This window comes from Magnolia sinica, chromosome 13, assembly GCF_029962835.1.
Source record: "Magnolia sinica isolate HGM2019 chromosome 13, MsV1, whole genome shotgun sequence".
Lineage (NCBI taxonomy): Eukaryota > Viridiplantae > Streptophyta > Magnoliopsida > Magnoliales > Magnoliaceae > Magnolia > Magnolia sinica.
In genome coordinates this window covers 23,153,314-23,175,502 of record NC_080585.1, presented here as the reverse complement: position 1 = coordinate 23,175,502, position 22,189 = coordinate 23,153,314, and the positions used below count along the sequence as shown (strand labels likewise).

The 22,189-nt window shown below is 40.0% G+C and overlaps 1 protein-coding gene across 1 annotated transcript; it reads left to right on the top strand.

Annotated features, from left to right (window-relative positions):
* The first annotated feature begins 3,035 nt into the window (after nt 1-3,035).
* Nucleotides 3,036-21,450, top strand: LOC131223243 (cytochrome c oxidase subunit 5b-2, mitochondrial-like). The gene is made up of 6 exons (XM_058218577.1): nt 3,036-3,468; nt 3,590-3,681; nt 3,774-3,824; nt 18,027-18,093; nt 18,211-18,290; nt 21,110-21,450. Exons 1-6 carry the CDS (start codon nt 3,051-3,053, stop codon nt 21,164-21,166), a joined length of 765 nt encoding a protein of 254 aa, XP_058074560.1. The 5' UTR covers nt 3,036-3,050; the 3' UTR covers nt 21,167-21,450.
* The last annotated feature ends 739 nt before the right edge of the window (nt 21,451-22,189 follow it).

The following is a 22,189-nucleotide window of genomic DNA, read 5'->3' as shown; positions in this document are numbered from 1 at the left end:
TGCCTTCCAGCTCTGGATGATGTTGGGGTTTATAGTACAAGAAGGCTGGTCACGTCCTAGCTGTTACACATGTGAAGGATCTGGCGGTTCATTTCGGAGTGCCTAGCTACATCCTGAAAATCGGACGGTCTGTTATGCAGGCATGGTGAATGTGGAATGTTGGTCAATTGCTTATAAGAATACATTTCTTGTAATGAGCAGGCCAGAATGTTATTTGGGCGAGGTGAGACAGTGGGTCGTGTGATTTATAGGTAGATGTTCCATGTATGGTTGATGCACTGTGATGTTTCATATACTGTTGTATGCAACCCAACATTGGTAGCCAGCTGGGGATTGTTCAATCGAAGATCCTGCTGCTTGATGCTCCAGATGCTGATTTGTTTTAAGGACATTCTCTTCAATCTCCAGATGATGCTTCTCTCTCTCTCTCTCTCTCTCTCTCTCTCTCTCTCTCTCTCTCTCTCCGGATGATGCTTTCTTTTAGGGCTTGGATCGCCTCAATCTCCAGATGCTGCATTTCTTCTGGACTGAATTGTAGGTCTTTTACCTTCTGTTATCTCTGTTGCTATTGCCTTCTGACCTTTGAAAACACTCAGGTTTGCTAGAATATGTCCCGACATATTGAAAGACAACAAATAAGATCTCAGTTGGATTATTTCAACCCTTGAATAATTTGGCCCTTTTGCTATCAGCGTGAACTGTTAATCAGCCACAAACCTGGATTGGCCAAGTGTTTGGGCAGATGCAGCCAGGCCGGAGTCCAGATAGGCCCAACCCTGAACCATTCGTTGGTCAGATTGGACATATTCGTGATCTAAACCGTTGATCTACTGTGCTCAACCAAGGGTACCCAGATGAAAGTGTCCGATATAAATTAGGGTCGGTAAGGCTCCTATACATTTATTTGCCATAGATTTCCTTGGCCTCGCCATCTATAGTGCTTTCCATCATATACCGTTTCCATGTTTTGGAGTGCTCCAACATGGGTTCGGATCCTCCTATACCGTACAGGTTTTCTGTGGCCTCGTCATCAATGGTGGCTATTCAACCCTGAGTGATAAGCGGGCTTGAATTAATGCCTGTGCCCCGGACCTCCTTTGTCCTGATATACCAGCCCATTCCTTGCGAAGGTCCGAAATCCTGATGGGTCGAGTTCTCATGCATGGATATTCCCAGCCTGGTCAGAAGATTAGGCTGTTTTAGTCATCATCTTGGGCCTACGAGTCTTTGTTTTGCGGGTCATTGGTACTTTTATTTTTATGTTTTAAAAACCAACCTGATACGCAGGCTGGCTTATTTTTGGGGTCAGGGCATACCTGGTGTCCTCATGTGTGCCGCTCATGTAATTGTGATCCCTTCGTTTATTCATTTCCTGAGCAGGACCTGAAAATTACATTGATCAAATTATCCTGACGTTTCAATTGGTGGCCGTAGAATGAAGGTTTGTGTACCGGTGTTACCTGCTGCGTTGACGATGGCCCCAACGGTTTGATTGTTTGCCACATGTATGGTGTGGATAGTGAACGGTTTGTGTCCTGTGATACACGTTCGTTAATTAAAATCGGAAGGATTTGGCTAAAGATTGCAACAGGCTGGACGAACAATGCCCGACTCTTCTTCTGTTGGCTGTGGATTTTCGATCTTAAGGTTCGGTCCATCGATAACGAGGTCCGTCACGTTTAACGTTCGGGATACTCCAGCAGTGATTGGCAGGTTTACAGACCTACGCCCTATGACACCATCCTTCAAGGGGCTCGCGGCACAATGACAAATCACATCCAATGCACACAGTTGGCAAATACGGGCATAATACTACACGTTCTATACACGTACAATACAGCTATTCACTGTTTTTCTCTACAAGAACGGTAAAACTGCAACTTTTTTTTCTACAAGAACCGTAAATGGGATGGGCTTGGGATGGGTCGAGGTTGATCCAAGCCCACCTTAGTGTATGTATTTATTTAACATCTAATCTGTTGATAAGGTTACATAAGACTCGATGAAGGAAAACAAAAAATAAATATCAGCTTGACCCAAAACTTTTGTGGCCCATTAATGGTAAATCACCACTATTTCTTATGGTATGGTCCACCTGATAATTGGATCTGTGTCATTATTGGAATGATATCTAAAATGACCTGAAAAAACGGATGGACTGTGTGGATACATAATAAATACATCAAGGTGGGCCCCACGATAAGGGCCTCACCGTCTTGGATGAGGCCGGGGTCTCACTCAATCCGCTCTCCATCAGGCTCCAGCTAAAGACGGACGGTCCTGTCAGGGGCTCTGTGGGGCCTATAGTGGTATATTTATTTCATCCAAGCCGTCAATCCATTTTGAAAGATCATTTTAGAGTATAACCTCAATAAAGAGGCAGGTTGAAGGCTCGAGTGGGCCACACCACAGGAAGCAGTGATGACAATAAACCTCACCGTTGGAATCTTCCTAGGACCCACCGTATTGCTTATTTACCACCCGAGCTGTTCATAGGTCACATAGAACTAAATGACGGCAAAAAATAAATATCAGCTTTTATTTCAGCTTGATCCAAAACTTCTCTGGTCACTGGAGGTTTGTAGCTGAAGGTATTCGATCCTCATTGTTTCCTGTGGTGTGGTCCACTTGAGCTTTCAATCTTACTTATTTTTTTCGCTTATAACCTAATATAATTTGTCAAAATGGATAGACTGCGTGAATAAAACACATACATCAGGGTGGGCCCACATACACCGTACATCTCTAGCTACCCCCACCATGATATGTCAAAATCCATAGACAGTGCGGGTAAAACACATACATCACGGTGGGCCCCACACAGACCGTACATCTCTAGCTAGGTCCTGTTGGGGGTAGTACCCAATCCGGGCTCTGGCTAGTGTACGGCCTAAACATTTCGGGTGGGCTTGGGCTTATGTCATTTATCCAGGACCAGCCCACCCAAACCGGCTTATTGACCTCATCATCCTTCAAATACCCAAACTCGGTCAGGCCCAACCATTTTTTTCCTGGCGGAGGATGGGACTTGCTATACTGGGCCCCACCTTATGAACCGCCCGAACCTCGCACATGCGTGCCACTTTTGGTCCGTGTGCAAAGTTAGTACGGAAACAGCACGTGCGAGAGGGCTGTTAGTTGGCACGTGCCAATTGTATCATTCTCGTGCTGCCGAGTATAAATACAACATTTCAGCTCCACTCTGCTTGCATTTTCAGGTCTTCTTCAACCGCGAGAGAGGGAGAGATAGAGAGAGACGATTCAATTCCTTTGGGGAGCGACCTGAGAAGATGTGGAGAAGGGTTTCATCTCATCTCCAAACACTAGCTTCATGCCGATCTGCCGCTTTTAACCTCCGTCGCCAATCCAGTGGCGGATATTACTCCAGGATCCGTGCCTTCGCCTCCTCGTCTTCGCCGTTCCAGAAGACGACCCCTCTCTTCTCCAATCATGCCAGCAGTGATGCCGGTAAGCCTGTTCAAATCCCCAGCTCCAGATGTTTCCTGGCCTCCTTTTTTGCGTTATAGGGTTTCCGTTCCAATGGATCTGCATGGGTTGGATTGTAATTCGCTGATGAATTTGTGGGCAGATAATATTCTGTCCCAGGGAAAGAAGAGAGTCGAAGATGTAATGCCGATCGCCACCGGACATGAACGGGAGGAGCTTGAAGCTGAACTTGAGGTATGTATATTCTAATCTCAAAGATAAAATGTTGTTGAAATGCTGAATAATTAAATGGTAATTACCGTTTCGCCATCTGATTCTTTTTCTAGGGGAAGAAGCCGTTTGACATGGATACCCCGGTTGGTCCATTCGGCACAAAGGTTAGTGTGACATAGAACCTAATTTTGTATGTAGTAGGCGTTCAATGAAATGAGAATCGTCATTAGGAATTTTACTTGTATCGGTAGTTTCGTATCCTATAATTTGCTCCTATTTTTCTTCCTGGCACTGGATGGTGGTTGAAGTTATATTTTGAAATTTGAAATGCCTCAAATGCTTATTGATTATTGGTATGCCTTGGAAATGGATTTCTATGCTATTGTAACTGATTTCTGCTTGCACACGTTAAAAAAAAAAGGATTTCTGCTTGCATGACGTTCAAAATTGCATTTGGAATGTAATGTTGGATTGAATGGAAGTGATTAGTTCAATTAAGTGGAAATGACCCTATTTTAGTTAGTTTACTTATAGAGTTCATATTGAGGGACTGGGCGCCAAACTGTAATTATGTGACTGTTGAGCCGGGCTCATTAGGAATGTAATTGCAATTTTGAGGGCTACTTCTTAATTATAATGTTTTGGACAGTTCACTTGTTGAACTAGTTATCGCAATTTGATTCAATATTGCATCCAAACAAAGACTAAGATGTTGGCTGTTTCACTGTAGTTTAAAAATTTTCGAGTTTGTTAGTGAAAGACTTCTAATATATGAAGTGCACTTTTGAGTCATGAGGCTTCCTTTTTTCTAGATACCTTACATAAAAGTTCTAAATTTTATTTCATGATGTGCACAATTGCACATGGAGGCCTTGGGTTTCCAAGGTGATTAAGGAGTAATAAAAAAATGATCTGTTGATTAAGACATACTGCACAAAAAATAAAATAAAAAAGAAGGGAAAAGAAGAAGACATACTGTTGTCTTTGTGATTGTGTGAGGTGGTCATGGTAGTATTTCGTGTTTGCATTTGAGGTACATGCCGATTGTTGTTGACCTGTGGTCCATGTATTAGAGGCCTTGAGTTTCCAAGGTGATTAAGGAGTAATAAAAAAATGATCTGTTGATTAAGACATACTGCACAAAAAAGAAAATAAGAAAGAAGAAAAAGAAGAAGACATACTGTTGTCTTCGTGACTGTGTGAGGTGGTGTCATGGTAGTATTTCGTGTTTGCATTTTAGGTACGTGCCGATTGTTGTTGACCTGCGGTCTATGTATTGGTTTAGAATTCAATAAACTATGGTCATCATTTCTTTAATTTATCATTTTTTAAGGCAACAATTTATATTAAACAAAACAAAGAGATGCATTATAAATAAGAGATCAGATGATGAGAGATCAACAGATCGGGACTAGAAATATTCCTCTCCCTTGCATCCCTCAAGTGATGTAGATGAGCAATTGGTGAAAACTTAGGAGAACTTGGCCCACACAATCATTTCTCATTTCCCATCAGGATCCCTGAACCTGATCCCTTGAATTGTTATGAGAAACACCCTTCTCCATAGAACTTTCCTCATTGGGCCTACATCTCCCATGACATTGTTCGAAACAATCAACTATTGGCTGAGGCATCATCGAAGCAATGCTGAAGAGAGAAAAAAACCCAGAAAGATAAGGAGAAACTGCAATGCATGATTAAATGATTCACTGATTCTGCATCCTGGAGACAAGATGTGCACGTTTGGTAAGATCGTTGTTTGCTCCTTAGATGATCAATTTTCAACAACTTGCTCTTCAATGCAAGCCAACCAAACACGATTAACAGTAGGAAGGGCTGAGAGGCTTCCAAATGCTCTTGATGGTGTCTCCAAATCCTGGGAATTCGAGCCAACACTGATTGTCAAATAAAACGATCTAATGGAAAATGACCCAACTTCTCTAGCTTCCAACTCCACCCATCTCTTACATCCAACAATGGGCTCTGGCTGTCCATCAAAGATGAGGAGTAACAAATTCATCAATCTCCTCTTCCATTATAACTCTATAGAAATAAAAAGTCCAAAACGACCTAGTCCCTCAACTCAGCTGGGAGAAACATCGAAAAATCAAGTCATTCTTCTCTTGTACCACCCCAAATAAACATGTATAGATACAATAAAAGGCCTTTCACCAGCTGCTATCATACCAAAGCTTAATACGGGACACATCCCCAAGAATAAGGAATATATATTCCTTTTGAAGAGACCTTCAACCCTAAACACTGCTTTCCAAGACCTAGAGGCTCTGTATTTGGACAATTTCCTAGTAAACTAATTTTCCATGCCATCACCATGCTTGCAAGCTAACCCGTTTCCATAAAGCATCTTCCTCTTCCCCAAAACTCCATAACCATTTACCCAATAGAGTTGTGATTAATATCTTTGAGCAACTTGATACCTTGCCAACATGTTCCTTCAGTTTGTAGACCCTGGCCCGATCCACCAAATAAAACTTTTGCTTGTTTTCAATGCCTTTTTGAAGCAAGCCTCTAGCTTATTTATGACATTAGCCTGGTAACATAACATGGACATGAAATAGACTAGCATGTTAGCAAGAGCTGCCTTTATCAACATAACGAAGTGAAAGGTGATGACTCTTCCTATCTTTTGTCTAGGTAGCTTCCACACAACTCTTTCCACCACCAAAGTGAGGTGTCCAACCATTTTGATTGAAAGAGTTTCGCTCTGTGGCAGAATGTGTTGCCTGCTGTCGGCATTTCTTTTTTTGATGATGTCAGGGTGACCCCGCCCCATTTTAAGGCGAGAATATTCCTTGCGGATCCACGCAATTACTTGCAAACCAGGTGCATTGGGTAATCCCGGGGAGGGGAATTGAACTCACGTTTGTGGGAGCACACCCATGATGCTTTCCGTTCACCCAATTCCCGTGCGGGTCTAATTTTGGCAGGTCCTCTTTTGTAAACCCTGGGCTTGCTGGCTAGGGGTGTTGTTTGGATAGTAGTGGGTTGGTGCTTGTGGTGTTGCGGCCCATTGGTGTCGAAGAGTCAAATTTTGCCAAAGCTACTGCACTGTTGAATGTAGTCAATGCTGCAGTGTGTTGTGATTTCTTTTTTTTCATGGAGTGTTTCTGATTCGATTGAGTAGGTCTGGGCCATATCTAGAAATCCATTGATGTTTTCTCCCGGTCAAGAGAGACACCAATGAGGACATGGATTATTTAGCAAAATCTGGAGTGGCCATGGATGAGCTTCTTATTTGCAACAGGAGTTCAACATCCTTTTCTGGCTTTTGTTTTGCAGATTTCAATGTTTTGCTTGCATGCTGTTGACGTGTTATATGTTTTCACTTGTGCTTTTCCTTCTGGGGCCTTTTTAGGTTGTCATTGCTTGTATTTGTTTAATTTTTTGTTTCTCTTGTTCTTAATAAAAATCTGTATGCTCATAACAAAGAAGTATTTTGCAGACCTATCAATACAAACAAGAATAACTAAGTACATAGAAGGGACTTGACTTGACTTGCACTTGAAAACTTGAGCATTGTTACTGATAAATAAAAAAGCTTGAGTATAGTAACTGGTTTTCTCCTCACCAAGGTATTAACAAACTGTTACATAATGGCATTATGAAAAAAATGGGGCGTAACAGCTTTGTAACTGATGCAGTTTAAAAAAATTAAAATAAAAAAAGGTTGTTACGGCCCGTATTGTAACGGTACGACCATTGTTTCTGTTATTGAATGCCTTGCTTCGCACTCGTCTTATTCCTAAGAGCTTGCTTTTTCTGAATGTTCACTTTTTGATTTAAAAAAATGCCTCAAAACATCGAATAATTTTACCTAAGTTATCAAATTTGACATGGTCAGCCTCACAAAAGATAATTGTGTCGTTAGCAAATTGGAGATGTGGGATATGGAAGGCCATGTTTTCCGATGGCGATCCATATCTCTACCATAACCAACATTCTATTGAGCACATCCACTACCTCCTTGAATAGGAATGGGTATAAAGGATCCCATCGACAAAGTTCGGTTGCTTCCTGAGGAATGTTCAGATATCTGTTAGTTAACACTGAGAAATACGTTGAGCTCATGCATGCCTTTATCCAATTTCACCTTTCTTTGTCCAAAGCCCATTCTACACAACATATAATTCACTAAGTATGAATCGACATAGTTGTACACCTTTTCCATATCCAACTTGCAACAACTAGGTTTTGTGGATCCATATTTTGAATCAATACATTTATGTGCTATAAGTCCCCTCGAGAATCTGACTCCCAAACACAGTGATATAATCTTGAATCAATGAGGCCTTGATACTGGAATCACAAGAATGGATGAGAACTCACCTAGAAGAATGGAGTAGAGCGGAACAAACAACTAAATTGAATAGAAACTTGGAAATTGTGGAATGCCTTGCATCCTAAACCACCCCTGTTTTATTGACTGTAAAATACATCCCCAATGAATCTTTAACTAAGATACCTCAACTATTAGATTAATTTCAAATCAATCTCTGAATCTTTAGCTAAGATCCTTCAACTATTAGATTGATTTTAAATCAATCTAATATGTCTAAGATAACACAACCCACCTAAAGAAAAAAGATTTGGCCCTAAAAATAGTAAAAGCAAATCTACCAAATAATCCTTAAAATCTTTAGACAATAAATCAACCATATCTTCAAAATCAGTCCCTTATGTTCCAAAAATAGTAAATGTAGTCCCTGACATTTAGCCTCCAAAACTAAGCAACAAACAAGCCACAAGCCATTACATGTCAGGCCCTACGGTCAGCCTTGCGCCCACATCACAAATATACCTTTGTTCTTTGAGGTCACCCCTCTTAACACCTTACAGTGTCTTGTAGTTAGAATTTTGGCCAACATTTTGTACGGACCAATTAGGCTTATGAGCCTATAGTCCTTGAGATTTTCAGCCCCTTCTTTGGCAGTAAAGCTATAAAAATTCACTTATGGCTTTGGACAAGTTCACTCTCTTGTGAAATTCTGTAACGAAGGCAATCGAAATCACTCCTAAAAGACTTGTGATGGGGACATCTCGCGCACACGCAGGCCCCCCTACGAACGTACGCAAGGAGGAGGAGGGCCTCACCATCGATCTGGGTCGATGACAATGTTCGGGGAGGGCCTCCTAGTTAGAGGATTACGTTTTGGTTCATTGGAGTGAACCCGATCGTCGTGTGAATCCCACCATAGGTTCTCATGATTGTGGCCCACTATTCTAAATAATCTAGTACTTTGGGTTTTGCTTATTATTGTTATTGAGAATATCATGGACGGTTTAGATTGCTTAAATTATTTGTTATTTTTGATTACTTTGTCTCTAAGTAATAGGGTGCGCACATGGCGCGAGTTTTGGGGTATATGTTTTTCTTATAAATAGGCAACCCCTTGTAGGGTTTTTTTCATTGAAGATGATTAATAAAATTCTGCGTTTTCTTGCTTCTTTAATTCTCTGAGTTGTGAAAAGCTAATTGGGTGCGAAACCTTCCCTTCTTCAAAGGACTAACTACCGTGGTGCGAAGCCACACCCATCCCAAATCGCCCCCATCTTCTACCCTCCATATTCCTCATCTCTTCCAGCCATCCCCCTCATCGAATCCACTTACGTTTGTAGCTAATCTTTTCCTTACATCAGATTTTCAGAATCTGGCCCTTCAGGAAGGCTGAAACTTCGGTGGAGCACCGTGTTCAAACCGATCATCCGTTTGACCTGAAATTTGGAGGGAAGGTGGCTCATCCCTGGCCGACCAGGCCCTAGCTGGTCGATTCCAGATTCATGGGCCCCACACACGTGCGGGCCGCCATCCACGCATGTACGTCAGGCCGGTTTGCTGTCCACACATGCGGGCTGATCACAGGTTCCCTCTCGTCTCTATTTCACTCCTCTTTCGCCTTGTTTCCATAACCCTAACCCTGGATCATCTCAAATCCCAAAGTTCTATTCCACTTTTGAAACAATAGGTTTTCTCGAATTGAAACGTGAGAATCCCTTGGATTGGGAGATAATCCTTTGCATTTGTGGATGAATCCACTATCCTTTGAGCATTGTTTGGTCTATAATTTTTAATTGATTCAGCCCTAACATGTGTAGGCTTGGACCCTCGTAGATTTCCTTTGTTGAATGCTTGACTTTATGTGGGATGTGAAATTATTGTGATTGTTTCTAAATTATAATGATCTAAAGCTTGAAAATCTTGCACATCATATCTAATTTTCATGTCCTCCATCAACTTGCAAAATTGAATTGGGAATTTGTTAGGACGAATGTAGACTATCAATACTGTTACATCTTCTTGTTCAAGCAATGCCGTTAAGGATATATGTATTTCATTCTCCTTCTCTTGGTCAAATTGCCCTCAATCTTTGCCTCCATTTAAATTCTTCCTTCTTTACTTTCCGAATTTCTGTTTTAATTGTCGTCGTCTTCACCTCTCCTCTTTAGAAATAGGACCTGCCTCCTCTGTCTATTTCTTGAGTAGCTTTCAAAATGCTAGCCTCTGCCTCTTTCAATTAGCCAAAATAGCCCTCGTAATGTTTGATTTTTTTGATAGTTTTTTCTTCACCATTTCTCTTTCCAAAATGTTTGCTGCTCCTCAATGGAGTGCGTTGGTTTCACTAAGAGTAGCAATATTCTTATGGCTTGTGATTAGGTAGAGAGTTCTGGGGGTCGATAAGTTGCGATGATGTGGCATGGTCCTCTAATATTGGCGTATTATGTGCAAAGTGGATGAGGAAACTAGTTCTCATTTGTTTCTTCACTGCTCAGTAATGTCCTCTTCTTGGAGCTCTTTTGTGCAAAGTTTAAGATGTCTTGGTTCAAGAATGTCTTTACAAGAGGAATTCCTGTGTTGGAGTCCTGTTGGGAACTTCAGAATATTGTGTTTAGGTCAAGTTGTTCCCTCATGAAGGCTAATACGTATAGTTAATAGCCTTGACCGTTACGCGATATGGGGGTAAAGCAGGACAATTGATTTTTTGGGACTGTATTGGCCGTTACAGGGGCCGCAATGGCCGTTATGGGGCATAACGACCGTTACCCCGTAATGGTAGAAAAACGACCTCATCTTTTTTCTATGTAAATCTATTTCGTCCTCATTTTATCACTTTTCTCATTCCAAAAACTTTCCTACATCGTTTTACAACAGATTTCAACCATTCGTAATTATAATTTTTAGTATTAAAATAGCAGATTGAAGTGATTTGGGCAAATAGAAGCTTCGAGGGCCATTTATAAAAAAAAAAAGAAGTATATATGAATATATATATATATATATATATTTTAAATTTCTAATTCCAATGCTTGATTGTACTGTGTAAACATTAGAGTCACATAATCATGTTCATAAATTCACCAGACAACCCAATACAACACTCACCAAAGATTGGACTGTTATGCTACCATTAACATGTTTAAAATAAAAAATGAATACAGATTTGTAATATTTATATTATTCTAGTTTTTCTAAATATTTTTTCAAAATTTTTTGGGCAAATTTTTTTGAACCGTTACGGGGGTCGTAAAGGTCATTATGCCCCCACATTGGCCGTTGCTACCGATACCTGTATTGGTAATGGCAATGACCGTTACGACCACCATTACCGGTACGAAATACCCTGGTTCAGGTGAAAAAGGAACATTATGCGGAACATTGTGCCTTTTGCCATTTGTTGGGAACTTTGCAAATAGAGGAACCATAGAATCTTCAAGGAAGCCAAGTTGTCCACAGAATCTCTAATAGAGAAAATCAGTGGGTCTATCCTTGAATGGATGCTGGTGTCTCTAATCCTTGATTGAGAAAATCGGGGGGTCTATCCTTGAATGGATGTTGGTGTCTCTAAATTTTGGTGGGAAGTTTGCGAAGGAATTAGAGTCCAATGGGGGCCCATCTTGCTAGGCTAGGGATGGTATTTCCTTTTTTGATTAAACCGTTTGTTTAATTAGAGGAGCCCTGCTAGAGTTTTCAAAACACAGTGTAATTAAAATTTTCGTAAAAATTCTAAAATTTAGTTAATCCTAATTCTACGGATCCCTATCTAGATATCATTATGAAAAACAAAAAAAAGGGCCAGGGATTTACCTGTAGATTGTTGTTGTTCAAAACTGTGAAAATTGCCTATGTTGTTCCTTCGATTGAGGGGTTCTTTCCTAGGTCTAGCTTAGATGAGGAGAGAGAGTCAACACGCTACTCCCTGGAGCAGGGTTAGGACAATGCATAAGAGTTGTCCATAGCGGACTCACACGTGAACGTGTGGATGCAGAGAGGAGGGAGGTCTCTCTCTCCCTCTCTCCCTCTCTCTCCTTTTCTCTCTTCACTTTCTCACTTTTCTTCTCTTTCTCTCTACAATGGTGATGCCCAAGTGGTATGACATCCAAGGCTCTCTCTCCAAATCCCTCCAGCATAGGATCTATATATAAGGAGGAATTATGGTTATAGGGAGAGAACAATATGGTGCTTCACCACCTTACAGACTTTGGTATGCCCTACTACATTGAAAGTCTGTAATCCCACCTAACAATGTATCTAGATTGACCCAATCCGTTCACTTATCATGGTCATCCACCCTTGATCCTATACCCATGCAAAGAAAGTGGTGGACCACAAGATCTCAACTATTGGGATTACCATCAAGTGTGATGGAAACCATTTAAAACAAAATATCAACTGTTGAAACATTTGTAAAAAACCATTTAAAACCATTTAGAATGTTAACGCTAGTGAAAAACTACTTGATGGATGGTCCAATTCACCATATCTCAGCCATAAGAATGTTCTTAGGTAACTAGTGGATCCCTCATATGATCATATGGATCTTAGCCGTATTCTAATGCATGAACCCGATAACACCCTCATAAGTGCCAGTGCCATTGACTTGGTAAGGCGGGTTAAACGTTTTATCAGGATTTTGAATTCCCCATTTGTCCTTAGGTTTAAAGATTAGTCAAAGCTACTACATGCACAAGTCAATCTAGAGGAGGCATGATGGGTCTTTTGATCTCCAATCTAGAGTCTCGAAATGATCCTCCAATGCAAATACCCAAAGGATTTAATTAAATGATTCCATATCTATGAATACTAACACTCATATGTGGGGTAGGGCAAAGACATTGACTCGTTATTTAATTTGATGGTAGAGACCTTCCATTTTGATTCGCAATCAGTTCCCTCATACAGGATGGCTATCTGAATAACCACAGGTTTGTCCTAAGACCTGTTTAGGTGGTCATGGAACAAGGTACTGAGATCCATGGAATACAACTCTCCCCTTGACCAGTGTCCAGATGTTCCCAAACTTAAGTTCCCAAGGAAACTAGAGGAAATTCCTTTAACCTATATACATGTATGATTAAGATATACACGGACATTCATGGCATTAATAGCACGTTCACACAGGACCCATGGTCATCATGATCTGCAGCCAAGATCATCAATCCAATGCTTAAGATCATTGCATTGGCTTTTCAACGCACACAACTACAACAAGTCTTCTCACTCCTTTCCTAGTGTTTGTATGCCTTCTTTTTTCTCCTTATTTATTTTATTTTAATTTTTAATTTTTTGGTTTTTGGTTTTTGTTTTTTGTTTTGTTTTGTTTTTTGTTTTTTGTTTTTTTTTTTTTGTTTTTTTTTTTGTTTTTGGTTTTTGGTTTGCGTTTTTTGTTTTTTGTTTTTGTTTTTTTTTTTTTTTGTTTTTTGTTTTTTGCATTTAAATATTCAGATCCTTTCTTGATAATGCATTTGAAGTTGCTTGCTCAACAAAAAAAGGTGTAGTAAGTCAACTGCCCAACCACCCACATCGAGTTAAGATTAGCAATCTTGACTTCGGAGATGAAATCATCCTCTTCCAGCCACATGAATTCATAATGGAAGTGAACAAGTTCCTAGGAATCCTCATGAGCTTCCACATGAATGGGCAATGATCGAACATTGAACAAGGCAGCACTATTTAAAACCACATTAGGAGCAATCAGCGGGAATTAAGAATCTATCAATCATCATCACAGGCATCTCCTGGTTATTAGATGATGCCAATTTAGCTCCTCTCATCCGCAAATCAGTAAGATCATGTTTATCCACCTGGTTAGAAAAATCCTGCATACTCATGGTAATATGACTACCATTTGAGTTCTCGTAGAGATCTGATAAAATTAAAGTCACCTGCCACATGAATTCACCTGCCACGCATTGAGGATTCCTCCACATACTTCATCGACTCCACCTCAACTCTGTTCTCATCTGCAGGTAGTTCGGACCATAAACTGCTGTGAAACCCATCTAATGCCTCATGAATTCATCTGCCACACATTGAGGATTCCTCCACATACTTCATCGAGCTCCACCCAAACTCTGTTCTCAACCCCAGGTAGTTCGTATCCAATATTCTGGAAGTGCACTGAGACAGAGAAGGATCCTGTCTGCCAATCTTTAGTAACTTTCATTTTCTGTAACTAACCACAAAATCCTAGGTAACAAATAACAAATGCAAGTTCTTTCTTGTAATGCATCTTTCATGACTATATTTTCATGCATCTATCCTATCCTGAACAACTGATATTCACCTATGACCTTTACCTTAGTCAACTAAGGGCCTGTTTGTTAACGCTGAATTTTTGCACTTAACGCCGAATTGGGAAAATGTTCCGCGTTTAGTGGTGTTTGTTAATGCATCGTTAACGCGGAAGAAGGAAAGCGCTAAGTGGTTTTTTACTAAATTCTTTCTGTGATAAGAGTCTGGCTTAATGGTGAATACGGAATGCGCTCAGTGATTTTTTCATTAAACAAAAATTTCTGCTTCCCAAATTACCCCTTTTCAAGTTACTACGGCGATATTTTTTCTTTAAATTGTTTTCGCAATACTAAATCAACTTTTAACCTATGAAACTTCTTTATGCTCCACCATGATGTATGTGTTTCATCCATTCCATTCATCCATTTTTAAAGATCATTTTAGGGCTTCATACCAAAAATGAGAGGAATATAAATCTCAGGTGGACCATACCATAGGAAAACAATAGTGATTGGATATCCACCATTAAAATTCTCCTAAGGTTCAATGTACTGTTTATTTGACATCCAATTTGTTAATTAGGTCATATAGACCTAGATGAATGGAAAAAACAAAGATTAGCTTGATCCAAAGCTTTATGGCCCCTAAAAAGTTTTTAATGGTCGACGTTCATTAAACACTATTTTCCTGTAATGTGGTCCACTTGAGATTGGGATATAATTCATTTTTGGTCTCATAACATAAAATGATCTAAAAACATAGATGGACGGCATGGATGAAACACATACATCATGGTGGGGCCCATATAGCACCGACCATCAGCCATTGGCTGGTGGTAGGGGAGTAGCCAATTTGTTTCTGCGGACCCGGATTGAATACTGACAAGTTGAGTAGCGAGACTCTCTACTAAAGTTACGTCACCTAGTTATGTAGGCCCCATCATGATGTATGTTTTGTATCCACGCCGTCCATCCATTTGGAAATATAATTTTAGGTAAAGATCCAAAGAATGGGTCAAATCCAAAGCTCCAATGGACCTCACCACAGAAAACAGTGGGGAGAGTAACGGCTACCATTAAAAACTTAAATAGGCCACAAAAGTTTTTGATCAAGCTGATATTTGTTTTTTCCCTTCTTTCATGTCTGTGTTAACTCGTGAACAAGTTGGATTTCAAATAAAAATCACTGTGAGCCTTAGGAAGGTTTCAACGGTAGGCATCAATCTTGTCACCATTTTTTGTGGTGGGGTCAACTACATATTTGGATCCCTCATTCTTTAACTCATGCTCTAAAATTAAATCTTCGCACAGATGGACGGTGTAAATAAAGCACATACATCATAGTGGGCCCATGGAACTTGATGACGTTACTTCAGTAGCGAATCTCGCTATTCAACCTGCCAGTAGCTAATCCGCATCCAAGTAGGATTCAGATTAGTTGGTGTACCTCTATAGCTGCTGTATTGACGTCAAGTTCTGTGGTATGTGTTATATCCAAACCATCCATCCATTTGGTGGAGCTCGCATTAAAGCTAGAGACGAAAAATAAACTGCAAAAAGCAGCGGGGGATTGAACAGATCAATATAATTTTTTTTTACCTCTTCATACAGGTATTTGTGACCTTATGAATATATTGGATGGAAAATAAACTTAAATAGGCCACAGAAGTTTTGGATCAATATGTTTTCACTTCATCCAATTGGGAATGACCTTATAAACAGTTTGGATAGCATATTAAGGTGGGCCTTATTTGAAGGTTTTGTTGCTGCTGGTGTTCAATCCTATACAACACATAGTGACAATCTTCCCGCTAAGAAGAATTGAGTGTCTTATGATGATATTTTAGTTTTTTATTAAGTATTTTAGTTTATTTGAATTAAATATAATGATTTTATTTTCATTTAATAAAAAATAATTTCTTTATAATGTAAAACATTTCCAAACGAGAGATAGGGGCAAATGTGTCAAATTAACATATTTCACACATTTAAGATGTTTGTTAACACACAGTTTGTTTCAGATTCAGTACTTAAGTTTTAGACTTCAGCCATAATTATCAAACAAGTTTTTTTTACTTCAGATTTCAGATTCAGGCTTTAGATTTCAGATTCAGGCTTCAGATTTTAGATTCGGTCTTTAGACTTCAGATTTAACAAACGGGGCCTAAGTATCATCGTTGTTGTTAAAAATCATACTAGTTATGCTTTGGTTCAAATCTTATGGGAAGCAATTTGAATCTTACTAGTTATGTTCGAACCAATTTAATCTTATGATTTTGGGGTGGATGCTGATTCTGATATTATAAGGTAGCTCTTGAATCCTATGATTCGACAAAAATAACGATCATATTTCTTACCTAGTAAAAAAAAAGAAAAGTTCTTCGCCAGATCATGATCTATAACATTGGTTTTTATTGTCTTTTTCCTGTTGCTTTTGTTTTCTAAATTTATTTGGGGTCTTTGAAGTCCTGCATTACTTCTCTCCCACCAAGGGTGTCAACAAGTATGCTTCGTGTTGAGCCAGACCCCATCATGCATGACGTTAGCACAGGCCAGGGCCTGTTATGGGCCTACTATCTCAGGCTCTGCGAACGCGCTTGATAAACATAATCGGCCTGAGCTCGAGGACGATTAAGCCTAATAGGCTGGACGTCTTTCCAGATTAATAAAAAGGATGATCGTGGTTTTTCTTAATAACAATATTTATTTATAATTTTATATTTAGGTTTGACATTCTAAATATTGGGATGGCCATGCCTAGGTACAAGCTTAGACCTAGGGCCTAAGCTCAATACCAAATTATTGATAGGGCCTGATGTAGTGCTGTCATTGTGCCTGGCCCTGGGTCTGGGCCTAGCAAACTCAACTTTGAGTTGGTCTGGCTGTATCAGTTTGAAATCTGTGCCGAAGACAACCATGGCCTGGTCCGCTGGCAGGCCCGGTCACTTGACTGCCCTAGCCTGATGGGCCTCAAACACTTGGTTGAGCCCAAGCCCGACCCGATTGCTAATAAGGTTTGAACTTCTGGCCTGGCCTCTGTCTGTGAGCTTGTTTCTCACGCCCAGCATTCCTCCTGGTGGATGAGGCCTGAGAGGGATATTAGAGTCTTATGACTTTCCAGAACTCTAGATCCTACACTAAGGGCCTGTTTGGTTTGCAAATTAGATCAGTATTGTAATGTAGAAGTGCCATCATTATGATTTTACAACATTATTTAATCACCAAGTTTGGCACATAATTTGGTAGTCAAATGCAGATGTAATAGGAGACAGGAGGTAAAGAAAATTTTAATCATTATAATTTTACATTGCATTGCAGTGGAAATTTCCTATCCAAACACACATCAGTGTATTTTTTCTATTGATTTAACATTTCAATAATGTAAAAGTATCATCATTATGATTTTACCATGCCTATCCAAACACGGGAATTGTCGGTCAAATTACCTGTTTTTGAGGAGATAAGTACTGCAATTTGTAATCATTGCACTTTTACAATACATTAATGATGTAATTTGCAATCCAAACATGCCCTAAAGAAATTCAAGAACTCTTTCCTTGTTCAGCAGATTTCAATGCATATCTTTGAATGTATGAATTTGATCATTTTGACGTATCTTGTGGGATACCAAATCCTTGCTTTGGGTTGCTTTGTTTTCTTTTCCTTCAATTTCCCTCTGTCAGAGATTAAATGTTGAGGAAAATTCACATTGCTTGATAGTTGGCGAGTGATTATAATTTGATCATCATGGAGATGTCGGGCATTCAGCATTCTGGCGTCTGCGATAGTCTAGTTATCAAACTGCATTTTTAAATTTGTCACCTGCTATCTGTTTGTAGGAAGCACCTGCTATCATTAAATCCTACTATGACAAAAGAATAGTTGGATGCCCTGGTGGTGAAGGCGGTAAGTTGCTCTTGTCTTGATTTCTCCTTCATTTCGAAAAAGAAGGGCTCTCTGCTCAGTTTCTTTCAACCTTTTATAATTAGCCATATAAGTCTGAATTTCTTTGTGTGTGTGCAGAGGATGAACATGATGTTGTGTGGTTTTGGCTAGAGAAAGACAAGCCACATGAATGCCCTGTGTGTTCTCAATATTTCATGGTAAGTGGAGATCACTTGATGTATCGTTATTGCATTCCTACACCAATGGATTACCAAGGAGAAAAATTTACGAAATATACCAAACTTAATTTTCACTTCTTCCATTTGCCTGATAAGATTCAAAAACTTGAAGCTCCACTTGGTCTTAATGTGGGCTCTAGTCTCGGTTCTCATGAGACTTGGTTGAGTTGATTGATCTCTCCAAACGGTTACTTAAAAAACAATTTTTTTCCCAAACGCTATCAGACCATTGCAGCAACATTATGCTCAAAGCTTATAGCATAGTGTTCAGTCCTCTATAGCATGTAGCAAAGCTACATCGTGTGTGGTGTAAGCCACACGATACTCCTATCTTTTAATTAAAATAATAGGACAAAAGATAATAATAGTAAAAATCAAGTACAAAAAACTGCAAAAAGCCTTCATTGTGATGATAGGACACCTCAAAAAAAGAGGCCTATCCAACCATCAGGTGGACCACATCATAGAAATCAATGTACAGAGCCACCCAAAAAGCCTTCACTATAGCGTGGTTTGCCCACATGATGGTTGGATCCACCTTGTTAGACCGAGCTGTGGGCCACACCATAGAAAACAATGGCTAACTGTGAGCCACCTAAGAAAATCAAGCCTATGCAACCATCACATGGCCCACACCATAGAAAACAATGCACAACCACCCAAACACCTCCATTGAAGTATGGTGGCCCACGTCATAGTTGGATGGGTTGCATGCCGTGCTGCCACCCCACCTGCACATTGCAGTAAACAATGGCCAACTGTGAGCCACCTAAGAAAATCAAGCCTATCCAACCATCACATGGCCCACACCATAGAAAACAATGTACATCCACCCAAACACCTCCATTGAAGCATGGTGGCCCATGTCATCATTGGATGGGTTGCCCACACACACAAACAACAGGCCCAAAACAAAAAGAACCAGCCTCCTAAAAAGGAAAAAAATGAAACAAATCCTAGAAGAACCATAAATCTTCATCCAAAACGAAAAAGAACTCACTAAGAGATGCTAAGGGGCAAGAACATACCTCTATCAAGCTAGATATGAGATTCAATCAAAAATAAAAAATAAAAAAACCTGAATTTTTGAGCTCCATAGCTGTATGAACGTGAAAAGGGGAAAATTTGAACATTCCCCCCTTTGCTCAGGCTCCAATGTTCTTGAAAATACAACAAATGGACCTGGTAGGGCTAACTGATGGGACAAAATCTCATCTTCAATGGCTATGTGGATTTCTAGAATCGAATTGTGGTTTTGGGGGCTGTAGGTGAAGTGTGCTATAGAGCTTAGGGCTTGAAGTTGAAGGGATGGGGCTTTACAATCAGAAGTTTTTTCGTTTATTAAAGTTAGGCTTTTGCGTTTGTTTTACACTCTTTGAATATGCATGTAACTCTGCAGCCATATACTTGTCACACTTGTAGAGATAGTTACAGTCGCCCAATGGGTGTGATTCTCGAATTATACTCTATCCACAATAGGACTCACACTTTGAATGGTCTGGATAGCTATACTTTAGTGCTACATGTGAGGAGGATGAGTCACCGCCATCTTCCCATTGGTCCTCAACTAACACAAATGTATAGAGCCAAAGTCTTAAAAATTTGGAGCTTTGATCATTGTGTATGCTACAGCTGCTATATGATACGCACCGCAGAGTGTACGCTGCACTACATATAGCATACGCAACATGAGACTTGTGCTACGGAGAGCTGCAGCTATGCTACAAGCACTATTCAAAAGATGGCCTGGAGTTAACTGAAAGATATTCCCAAGTGTGCTAGAATTCAGAACGGTAAAAGTTGAGAGAGGTGGCGTTTCTGCAGCCAATTTTAAGCTCTTGAAATCAGTAATCAGCTTATCCCATCTTATGGATAGTCTCCGGGATTGGCATGGCTTTTTAAAATTTAAAAGAAGTGGTGTTTCTGCGATCACTTTCTTTTCTTCTCTTTCTTCTTCTTTGCATGGTGTTCTGGAAAATTGTCGTTACAGGCTTAGTAGTTGTGAGATGTGACCGTTTTTTAATGAGGGAAATGGTGATTTTGGTTAGAAGATGACATTTCTCATTACTAGCTGGAGAAAAGCCAGTTTGGTCATTTGAAAATCAGGAAATCATATGGTCCTCAATTTGAGGCTATGGCACAATATACTCGGATTTGGTTTGTACAAGTACGGTGCATGTTTCAGCTACTAGACTGTTAACTGTGATGCTGTGATCCTAGCTATCAGAATCTTTGGCCTTTCTTCAGTTGAGGATGATATAATTCCTCTCAAAAAAGCGGAGAGGTTCTATTTCTTTTCCTTTCTTTTGGCACCCGCCATATTTTGTACAACCAGGTGTTTTAGAAGGTACACAGGTCAATCTGGAAATATAGCTTAAGTTCAAGCTAGCATGGGTTGTTCGTTTCATTAGTCCATTCATTTTAGTTTTCCTGCTTGCTGCCCATGTTTTTAAAACTAGACTGGACCAGACCAGGCAGTCATACCAGTTTGGACCAGAACTCGTCACCTAAACTCTCTGGGTCTCCCTAAAAACTTGTCAGACACCCACAATCTTTGTATAAAAGCCAAAGACATACCACTAAGCTAACATCAGATTAGCTTTTTATTTCTCTGTTTTCAATTATTTCAAATAGTGGCTCTTGCTGGTTGGACCAGCGGTTGGGCAGAATCGCCCACAAAAATGGGTTGAGGTCCATTCCGTCTTGTAAAAATACTGCTTGCTGCTGATACCTGGTTTGCGCATTTAGCATTGGGGACAGTTTTCACTACTTGTTCTTGTTCTTGTAATGCTTTGCAGCTGGAAGTGGTTGGTGAGGGGGGACCACCAGATGGCCATGGAGATGATGATCACTGATGCGGAGTCTGCAAAGGTTTCCAACCTGAATAAAAATTTGGTGAGACAAGATGGTTTCTGTTATACTGTGTAGATCAAACAACATTTTCAGTGTTTTGTTTTGCCTTCGTTCTTTGATTCCCTTCCTTTCGGGTCCAACTGCAATTGGGTTGGGGATTTTTCATTTTATGGCCTTGTTATATCCATTAGACTGTGGATTCCTTTTTAGCCTTTTTGCAATGCAGTGTCAGAATAATTTGTGGCCACATTCCTTGAATCTTTCAGAGTGAATTTTCTCACCATCACCTCTGTAGTAATGTTCTCCCCATGATCTGCGCACACCTGTTTATGATTTTCAATTTGTCGTCTCTGATCATGGGTGAAGGTAGTGGGCCTTGAGTACCCACTGGTAATGATGGAAGAATTCCCGATTGAAAATGTGTATTCTTCGTTGATTATATTCGTAAGCTCTCTTGTTGTTATCCATAATGATAATAATAATACTTTCGCATGCTTATGTGATATTCTGCTACTAGTTATCTTGAAGTTGTAGTTACTTCGACATGGTTTCTTTTTTTTTTTTTTTTAAATTCTGTTAAAGGTGATAGGCTATCTGTGGATGCCAAGATGCCAAACGCTATGATCATATTGGCCGACATGGCTACTTGTGGAAGGTTCAAGCTGTTCATTAGGTGGGCCTCTTAGTCAATGCACCCCGACCCAAAAACCAGGCTAGTCCACTCTTCAGATGGATGGCATGTATGTTGGCTGTGGATTGTTAGTTCACCTGTTTATAGCTGGTCTGATTTGCGTGCTATTTTGAGTTGGGCCTCTCCTGATGACTGGCATGGATCACGCGAGTGTGTCATGTTGGAATGCTGTCTGGCATCTGCAGCTGTGTACGCATGTAGCATTCCTTGATTAAACATTTAGTTAGATTAAACATTTAGTTATGACAGGATTAGATGTGATATGCTTAAAACTACTAAGCAGTGATTAGAAAAGACAAAACATACCTTGTGGAGCTTCTTTCAATGCCTAATT

What these genes read in the sequence shown, in the direction of transcription:
- LOC131223243 (XM_058218577.1), top strand. Translation starts at nt 3,051, where the DNA reads ATGAACCGCCCGAACCTCGCACATGCGTGCCACTTTTGGTCCGTGTGC. An exon ending in AGCTTGAAGCTGAACTTGAG is followed by an intron (nt 3,682 to 3,773) that starts GTATGTATATTC and finishes TTCTTTTTCTAG; the next exon opens with GGGAAGAAGCCGTTTGACAT. An exon ending in TTGGTCCATTCGGCACAAAG is followed by an intron (nt 3,825 to 18,026) that starts GTTAGTGTGACA and finishes ATCTGTTTGTAG; the next exon opens with GAAGCACCTGCTATCATTAA.